At 41.5% G+C, this 9,946-nt stretch overlaps 1 protein-coding gene across 1 annotated transcript; it reads right to left on the bottom strand.

Annotated features, from left to right (window-relative positions):
* Nucleotides 1-652: 652 nt before the first annotated feature.
* On the bottom strand, nucleotides 653-9,713 carry LOC119337620 (DNA-directed RNA polymerases IV and V subunit 2-like). Its single transcript, XM_037609786.1, has 8 exons — nucleotides 9,526-9,713; nucleotides 7,860-8,483; nucleotides 7,117-7,326; nucleotides 5,273-6,144; nucleotides 4,888-5,179; nucleotides 3,629-4,552; nucleotides 1,556-1,827; nucleotides 653-1,343 (listed from the first exon to the last, which is right to left on the bottom strand). Exons 2-8 carry the CDS (start codon nucleotides 8,463-8,465, stop codon nucleotides 842-844), a joined length of 3,678 nt encoding a protein of 1,225 aa, XP_037465683.1. The 5' UTR covers nucleotides 8,466-8,483; nucleotides 9,526-9,713; the 3' UTR covers nucleotides 653-841.
* Nucleotides 9,714-9,946: the final 233 nt, after the last annotated feature.

Raw genomic sequence — 9,946 nt, 5'->3', positions numbered from 1 at the left:
AATTGTTTGAATACGCACACATTTTTTTAATCCGTGAGCATGTATCATTTTCCGAACATATTTTTTCAAATCATAAATATTTTTTTAATTCACGAACATTGTTTTCACAATTCGCAACTTTTTAGAAATCCCAAATTATTTTTAAAAAGTAAAAAACTGAAAACTGAAAAAAGAAAAATGAAGGGGGCTTCCCACCCTGCACATGGGCCGGTCCATGAGGCGGGCGGGGCCGCGGGGTGCTCGCCATATAGGAGGTCCCGTTGACGAAGACTATTAATTCGTTCCAAGGACAGCTGGTCTCTTTTGTTACTCCAAGTGAAACTGCAACCCAAGAGGGGGATTTCAATTAAAGGAGGTATGTGTGTTTCTGAAAGGATAATTTAACAGTGAGCACCGAGCACATTAGCAAGGAATTTCTGTATTTGCAAGCACAGAAGTGTCAATTATCCTTCAAAAACTGGCAGAAAATGTGGCATATTCATCGGAAAGTTGCAGCCCGAGGTCTCACCATTAAGGCAAGGTGGAGCATGAGTGGGTGCTTCAGAAAGGTGACGATTATTATCACACAGATTGCAACCTCAAGATGTAACAAGGCTAGAATGGTAAATGCGCATAGCACCTGCTTGTCGCAGCAGAGCATCGTTGAACATCATAACAGAAGCATACCAACCATATAACAATCCATAGAATGGTTCGAAATTTCATCAAATTAGACAGCACAGTGCAGGTTCCAGTAATAACAGCCTTAAATAAAAACAGTCTTGTGAAAGTTGAAGGCCTAATCGGTGTTAGGTTTCACAGCATAGGGCAGGTTCTTCATTTTCAAGAGAGCGATCAGGTTCTAACTGGCCTCCGTCTCGAACTTGAGGCAGATCCCCATGCTGAAGAGCTCCTGGTAGAGCAGCTTTGCGCCGTAGGGCACCTTGATCCGGAGTATGTTCTCCGCGGATTTGCAGAAGCCGCAGTAGGGGCCGTGGACCTTCCTCCCCCCTTCGACGGGCCTCAAGACCACGTTCGCCACCCGCTCACACACCTGGCAGATGTGCAGCTGCGACACGTCGCTGAGCGTGAAGAGCCGCTCTCGGAGGTTGGCGGTGGCGCCATGAGCGAGGAGGCAGTCACGCTCCATCTCCCCGAACTTGACACCGCCGAACCTCTTCCTGTCCACCACTGGCTGCCTCGTGAGCGGGTGCACCGGCCCGGTGTTGCGCAACTTCACCTTGTCCTCGGCCATGTGAGTGAGCCTCTGATAGTAGGTTGGCCCCATGAACACCAAAGATCTCGTCCTTTCACCGTTGTGGCCATTCAGAACGCTCTCGCTTCCCCACCTTGAAAAACCAGCCCTGGATTGTGGTGCAATGAAACAAGGCAAAAGTGCATCAGCAAGAGTCACAGAATAGTAAGCGTGTGGGCATGAGCATGTAAATTTGCATCTTATTCTGCTGGGCGGTTTGCGTTTTGCATGACGTGTATGTTAATTTGCGTGTGGAATAAGAGAATCATGGTCGCAACAGAAAATTAAAGAAAACAATCAAATTCCTCATTACACACTTACTTGTGCAATTGCTCCGTGATCACATCCACAGACGGAGTGGTAAATGGCGTTGCAAATCTGGACATCCCACCAAGTGCTATTCCCTTGCCCAATGCAGCCTCAAGCAGCTGACCAGGAGTTTGGCGAGTTGGGAAGCCATGTGGATTTATCACGATGTCTGGAACTATTCCTTGGCAAGTAAATGGGAAGTTCTCCTGAGAATCCAAGAGACCAACAACTCCTTTCTGGCCATGCATGCTGGCAAACTTGTCTCCAACACAAGGTTGGCGAACCTACAGCAAGTGTCAGATTTATAAAATGACTAAATTTAACAAAATGTCAATCAAGCAGCAAATTTTACTCTATTTATATGGTGCAACACATTCCAATGCTCAACTTCGACCATCAATATCTCCAATAAAACATAGACTATATGCAACAAAAGTTATAACATTGAATTCTTTCTTGATAAAGTGTTTGATGGTATAAGTTTTATAACACATTACTTATACTTATATAGGTTTTATTGATGGTCAAAGTCAAAACACGGAAGACAGTGAGGCCATGTAAATAGGGACGGAGAGAGTATATAGGAGTTCAGAACCATCGAAAGTAAATATTGCTATGGTTCATATGCAGGTATTAGAACAGAACAGAAATACGAAAACAGAAAACAAAGATTCACAATACAATGGCAGCTGAGGTGATCTCAGAGGCTCAAGGCTCTAATCTAAATAACAGAGGCAAACATTGTAGACCATCTATCAGTATCATCTCCTAAAATTATACTCCCTCCATTCCATAATGTAGTGCGTATAAATTTTTTTCAATAGTCAAACTTTGCAAACTTTGACCATGTTTAGAGAGAAATATATTTACATTTATAATACCAAATGCATATCATTGGATACATAGTGAGTTAAATGTTTCGTATTTATATGTTTGGTATTGTATATATAGATAGTTTTCTTCATTAAATTGGTCAAATTTGCTAAGTTTGACTTTGCAGAAAATCTATATGCACTACTTTATGGAATATAGGGCGTAATAACCATCATCAGATGAGCAAAATCAAACATGTCATCAAAAGGTAAACACTATTAGAATGGATGTTTAATCACTGTTCCATGGGGGAATGCCAATATATGTTATGTACTAATTAACAATCACATCATATAAAATATACTTGTAGCATAAACCAACCATCAAATTATTGACATCAATAACATGAGTGAAGGGGAATTCACGAGAGACAAACCAAACCAAACATGTGCACAACATCATGTTGAAGTCACATTGTATTTTCTGCATATGTCGTTACAATTGATGGAAAGGCATCACGGACAACAAAAAAAACTGATCGAAGATGGGAAAAGTCAAAGGAAACATATGGTGCCTGGTTAGCTGTTTTTAAACTAGACTAACAAAGATAGGAGTCCTTGATAGGTGAAGATTTTTTGCTCCCAAACTCAAGTGAACACTAATTTATTTCGAAGTGTATTTTTATGTTTCAAAATACAATATGGTAAGCAAAACTGAATTCTCTTCATTTCCAGGCTGCGCAAAAAAAGGTGGTCTAGAATAGAAAATATTTATTTTGTACAACCTCTGTACACTAATATAAGCGTTTTGCAGTTCAATTCAATTTGAACTGCAAAAATGTCTTTAGATTAGTTTGCAGAGGGAGTACTTTACTATGTTAGCTTATCTTTCTTTTCTTGCCCACCCATGAATGAAAACACTTTCCGCAAAATCATGTAGATTTGTAGAGTATTTCCACATGTGCACATGGGGATTTTTCAGGCTGTTTTTGAAACTTCGAAAATAAAATTTCCAACTTTATAAAAAATAAATAAAGAGTAGTATCTAGGAGGAGCATATGTCACCTGTCCAACACAAAAGAAAATATTGATAGTAAAAATTACATTGTAGAAACGCAACATATGAGGAATTTCAGTTTGATCTTTTGGATATAAAGACAATTAAACAGATAAAATATAATGCCAAGCAGAACTGTCTATTAATGCCACATCATGTAAACAAGGATCATGAAATAAAGTGCAGAATAACTTCTGTAAATATTATATTATTCACCTGTCTTAGAGTAACAACTGCAGAGTTCTTCCCATCATCATTAGCTGAAAGAACAACCTTGTCCACCATCCCTCTTTCAGTATGCATAAGCTTCCTACTATGATCTTCACCAGACTCTGAGACCTTCCCAATGACAATGTCGCCAGTTTGAAGACTGGCTCCAATATATGGTAATCCATCGATATCCAGACTGTCAACACGTCCTTTCTTGCTTTGGGTTTTTCCAAAGTCAATTTTTTCCCTGTGTTTGAGTCTTCTGGTCACCTCTTTGTTTTCTATCTGTGCTTTGTAGCTCTTGAAATGAAGTGTCCGGAACATGCCACGCTCTAACGAAGCCCTATTAAATACCAGGGAGTCTTCTTGGTTAAAACCTTGATGAACATTGATTGAAACTATTGCATTTTGGCCATTGAAATACTCTGGTCTAGTAAGGCCTCTCTTACCAAGACAGTCAGATAATACAGTTTTGAACAGGGGTCTCTGTGGATAGTACATTTGATGAAAAAGGGTATCGACTCTATACTGAGAATTTGTAGGCGAGTAGCCAATAGCCTGTTGTGATAGTTTTTCAGCTTGCATCAAAACTCTCTTAGCAGCATTGTGGTTGACAAAGGGAATGATACCACAGCTCAACCCTAGCAACAAAGAAGGGTCGAGCTCACAATGGCTATAGTACAAAAGACCCTCTTTTTGGTCCCCTGAAAAGAGATCCTTAATTCCACAAGCACATTGGATATCCTCCTCCTCTTCAGCACCAATCAGTTCAATTATATTTTGGTCCATAAGTTGCTGAAACGAGTATGATCCACCATTCGGTTTAGCGATGCTTTTAAGATTTTCAACTATAAGAAGTGGTCTTAGAATTCTCCCGGCATCAGAAAAGACACAAACTTCTTTATGTAGCTTGTCCCTTTTGATTTCCACCTAAATAAAGTTACACATGGAAACAAGAACCATGTTATCTTGTGGTACTTATGTGTTCTTACATACTCCACAGAATAGAAAACCATATTCTCATGCTTGTGGCAAAATATTGCGCAACAATGATATATCTCAAATACACAATGTCTGAGCTCGGATTACCGAGATTTGGTAAGAAACTAATAATCATGCACAAAATGAACAATGTAAATAAATCATGAGAAATATTTCAATTTGCACGAAAGGGCAAATGGACTTCAGGTATAAAAACTAACAAACATGATCCAAGGTGAAAATTGGGCAATTAAACAGAATCAGGAAATAGGCAAACTGCAAACCTGTGGATCAATTTGCTTGCTGCGTCTCATATTTCTTAGATTCGTAACAAATTCGCCTGGGTATGCACTCACACCAACCAAATCTCCATTCAAGAAGATCTTTTCTGTACCGCCAATCTCTTGTACAAGAACTTCATCTAGTTTCTTCATTCCACAAGAGACAAATAAGTCAATCAAAGGCTTCCTCATCACAGAGCTAACCACAGCACTGGCAGCTAGGTTCTTCACAAATCCACATTTTTCACCATCAGGAGTGGACATGAAACATAATTTACCCCAGTAGGAGGGATTCCTACAGAAGTATTTTCCATGTCAGTTCACAATATGATATTTAGAAAGCATAGAATGTACATGAACCACTATGCGTAAAAAGGGAACAACTTACGGATATCTAGCATCTCCAGCACTTCCCCAGTATGCAGATAATTGTCTTGTCTTTCTCATGTCCGACATCATTTGAAGCGGATTTGTTCTTCTAAGCGTTGCAACAATCCCTGAGCACCTTCCATATTTATATGGGTGGCACCAGGAACCGGTGGAGAAGGCACGGTTCAGACCATTGGTAATAATTGAGGCATCAACATAATGATCGAGAACTTGTAAGTCACCATCACCACTCAAATGCTTCTGCATTACCTTGACCATGCGTCTCGATGCATGCCTAAGATGACCCCAAAGTTCTCTACGGAGCAGCTGGCATGCTAGATCTAGCCTCTTGTTACGGAAATCATCCTTATTATCACATTTCCGACGGCCACAGTAGGCCATTAGCAGGCATTTCATCATGTAACCCAAGAAAAGTGCTTTGCACCTATTGTCACTGACTTCAGGAAACAGATACCTACCAACATACCCATCGAAGGATTCTTCTGGCGGGAACTTCGTTTTCCTGATATACTCATCAACATATTGACGGGCTCTACCTCCTCCGCGGAAGCCTTCACATTGTTCATGAGATTGTCTTATAGTTGCTGATAATATGTTGACCAAAGAAGCATCACAATCTTGTATATCGATCATATCAAAAGCTTCCTTGTCTGATGATACACCTAGTGCAAAAAACATTATCCATATTGGCATAGTCGCACCCAAGAAGGAGAGATTAATGACTTTGTGGAAACCATCATTCTCTTTAGACGGAACAAGTTTAACATATATCTTTTCTCGTCTTATTTGAGACAAGTAAGAAGCATCCCAACTCGGGGAGTTAGTGACCCAAATCCTGGATAAGCATCTCCCTTCTTCAGCAATGAATGCCTACAGATTTGAAAGCAATTAAAACATCTGAGGTTAAAAACCCAGATGTGGTACAAAGACAACATTTCTACATGGCATAAGTAATTAATGTTAAGAGTTATATTATGTTTCTGTGTAGCCTGTATAGCCCCCCTATAGTATATGGGGCTTTCTGCATATTTACCACCTGTAAATTGTATGTATATATATACTGGCCCCAGGAAATACAAGTTGCATATTTCCTAGCAATAGACTTCCTCAAAGCCATTCCAGAAGAGATTAAGTCTGAAGAATTGTGGGCAAGGGCAGTTCAGCAACTGAAAATTTCTTCACGAAAATTACACTATAATTCAAGTATGAGTTATTCGAACAGGTCTGTATTAGAATATTGCATAACAGATCTAAGTAGCACAATCAATTTCCTTACACCTATAAAAAAACAAGTTGTGGTTATGGTCTGTTTCCCCTGGGGTTCTAGTATACCAACTGTTGGGTTTGCTTCTAACAAAGAGATTGAGATCGGATTGCTCACCATCCAGTAAATTCTGTTTTGCCAAAAACAACCCAATCTATATAAAGCTTGCAGGCACGCCGAGCACCGAGCAGTACTTAAAATTAGTTAGTCTTGTAAATATGCAATATGAATTATTTTTTCCATAGCAACGCACAGGTTCCTTGCTAGTAATTCATAAAGTTCCAGTTTAACTATGGTTACGTTCTTAAAAGTATATCACAAGTCAAGATAGATTTTGCTAAATTCATATATATGTATGACAGTAGCAGGATTCCTCTCTTGCATGACTTTTGAGATGTTCTACTAAATAAGTGTCATCGGATATCTGAAACGAGATATTTCCATTCAAATTTAACAATAGCATAGAGTTGCAGCTCCTTTAAAGGATATAAAATGTGCAATACAATGTGAAGATGCAATGATTATTGTGGAAACATGTTCAGAACAGAATTAATAGGATACATCATGTAAGGCAATACCTTTTCTGTTCCCTTGATCAGAAAGTATCCACCATAATCAAACTGGCATTCAGTTTCCTGAAGTTCATACAGCCAGCACAAACTTGACTTCACCATGACAGGTAACCTGCCGATGGTGACCCATTTAGTTTCTGGAGACAATATAAGTTTCTTCTGGATATATGGATCCTTCCCAGTTTTTGATTTGTCGCTTTGGTTGAGTGAATAAACCTAATACATACAGTGAAAACACTAATAAATCAGATGGAACAACATATAACAAGATCTCAGATTCTCGGTTACACAAAATTCAGCATGATATATTGATTACAAACAGGAGAATAACTTTAACTCACATCCACTTATTAGTAGAGGAAAGCAATTGTGTGGTTTCGCTAAGGTGCGACATGTCAAGATCAATGTTAGAGTGCTGAGAAAGAGCGTACAACACATGTAATGCAAACTTACAAGAGCATTGCATGCACAGTAAGAGAAAAAATATATAAGAGACATTGATAAAGTGTCATATGACGTTCAACACAACAAGTAAACATCAGTTTCATCACAAGAAGTTAAAACCCATTAAGCATTAACTTCTGTGATACTTCTAAAGTAGAAAATACTATCCAAAATGGTTGAGATCAATTTTTAATTCCCTATGAAGGCATGACTTAATCTATCATTTCCTTTTCTTGTACATATGGTGCAGTTGTACCAAATACAGTATAGTTGTCCATTGTGTAAGGAGTAGGGAGCATCCTGACCTGAACAGTCATTTCTACATTCATCTTGGAAGAATATGTCATGTTCTGAAGGCGAGCATGTACAGGCTTCAGTCTGAGTTTCTGCTCATCGAGCTCACTGTTGTCAGCCCAAAACGTCGGCTTCTCAAGCGCCACTCTGCCAAACTTAACGGTTGCATGTCTCCAGTCACCTACACTCTTTGAAGGATCATAATCAGGTTCAACAGTTATTTCCCCTAGAGAATCAACGAGCTCTTGTAGCCCATGGGAGATAAAATCATTGTAAGAGTTTATCTGATGGCTGATCAGTCCTTTTTCAGTGAAGAATGATCGTGCCGCTTCTTTACAAAACTTCTCCAGGCTTTCAATATTGAAGTCAATTGGTACTTGCGCACTTGGGTCTGAAGAAGACTTCAGTTTCCCTTCATCTACCACAGAAGGTATTCCTTTCAAATCCACATCCATAGGAGACAGCCCTCCAGATGGTTGCTGCTCCCCTTTTGCATCCTGTTTTACATAAAACTTGCCTTCCTCGTCGCAATCCAAAACCATGAAATCCGAGACATCAATCTCAGTATCTGGTCCATTTGGTGACTGCTGACCGAGGTTCGTATCCGGCTCTTCCATCGCTGAACCACCGGGTAGCTGCCAAATGTCAACAAAGGGATTTTTTATCAGTTTTCACGAGAGAAAGAAGAGGAACACATGACATTCTGCTCAAAAAAAAAAGAGAGAGAAGAGGAACATTGCAACAAAGTCATCAAATATACTCCCTCCGTCCGAAAAAGCTTGTCCCAAGCTTGTCTCTCAAATGGATGTATCTAGCACTAACTTGGTGCTAGACACATCCATTTGAGGGACAACCTTTTTCGGACAGAGAGAGTACCACATTATGCAATCTGGCTGCAATTAAAGGACGAGTAAACAGAAGACATGCAGAGATAGCTCCACAAGACAAGACATTGGCCACTGAATACCAGAACTACCAACAATTTCCTAGACAGTAACAACATATAACATACTCCATCCCTTCCTAATTATAAGTCTTTTTAGAGATTCCAATATGGACTACATACAGAGCAAAACGAGACTTATATTTAGGAATGGAGGGAGTAACAAATAGTGCAGATACAACACGCGTCAGACAACCATTTCGCGTAAACCGGCCACTTGAGCAGCGCAGCAATCTAACAAAACGCCAATTTTAAGAGAACTTTTGTGTCCAATCGTGGTAGGCCACATGTCGCAAGCCAATGGCAGCAGATGGAGAAACCGACCACTTGGCGCAGATCAAGACAAGGATCCCTCCGCACTAATATAACCCCAGCGTCGCAAAGCGCGCCGCTCAATTCGACGCATCACACAGGGCACAAACCACCGAAGGGTATATATAAACGAAAAGCAGAGCACCGGCGGCTCCTGGGCGCGGCGAGGCCACGGGCTCCCTCCCAAAACCCTCGCTCGTGCCGCACAAACTCTCTCTTTTTTTCTCAGAAGAAGAGCACAGGCTCGAGCCGCGACCAGACGAACGATCCCGTGCGGAAACCAACCAAAGGGCGGCCGCGAGCAGAGCAGAGCAGAGGCGACATTGCACCTGAGACGCGGCGAGAAAACCCCCGCGACGGCGGCGTCGAGAAACAAAACACGAGACAAAAGCGCGGAAATGACGGGGGTCGGGAAGGACTACCTGCGCGCCGGCGATCCCCGAACGCCGCCGCCGGGGGCGAGGGAAACCCTACGACGACGTTGCGGTCGAGGTTGGGGTTTTCTTTTGCCTTCGATTTGGAGGTTGGGGTTTTAGGCAGGCAGGCAGGCAGAGAGCGTGAGAGCGACGCGACCGAGGAGAAGCAAGGACAGTGAGGCGCTTCCCCTTCGCTTTATGCAATGCAGGTGCAGCAGGAGGATCGGCACAGCGGGGGTGGTTGGGATTGGGGCTGGGGGTTTTGCTCCGCTCGTCCTTCCCCTCTCTCTGTCCCTTTGACTGCTGGGTGCCGGTCCCATCTGTCGGTGTGATGACCGGAGGCGCGGGGGTCCATTGCCTTCCGATCTGCAACGGGTGGACGGATGGCTTCCTCTCCGATGTTGGGTTGGGGATGGGAGCAGACGGC

The sequence above is a fragment of the Triticum dicoccoides genome, chromosome 7B, assembly GCF_002162155.2.
Source record: "Triticum dicoccoides isolate Atlit2015 ecotype Zavitan chromosome 7B, WEW_v2.0, whole genome shotgun sequence".
NCBI classification, from domain to species: domain Eukaryota; kingdom Viridiplantae; phylum Streptophyta; class Magnoliopsida; order Poales; family Poaceae; genus Triticum; species Triticum dicoccoides.
This window is presented reverse-complemented; position numbering and strand designations above follow the sequence as displayed.

Excerpts from the sequence above, each read along its gene's own strand:
- LOC119337620 (XM_037609786.1), bottom strand. The coding sequence starts at position 8,465 with ATGGAAGAGCCGGATACGAACCTCGGTCAGCAGTCACCAAATGGACCA. Across the intron at positions 4,553-4,887 it reads GCAAGCAAATTGATCCACAG|GTGGAAATCAAAAGGGACAA; the intron begins GTTTGCAGTTTG and ends AACTTTATTTAG. Across the intron at positions 1,344-1,555 it reads ATCACGGAGCAATTGCACAA|GGCTGGTTTTTCAAGGTGGG; the intron begins GTAAGTGTGTAA and ends ACCACAATCCAG.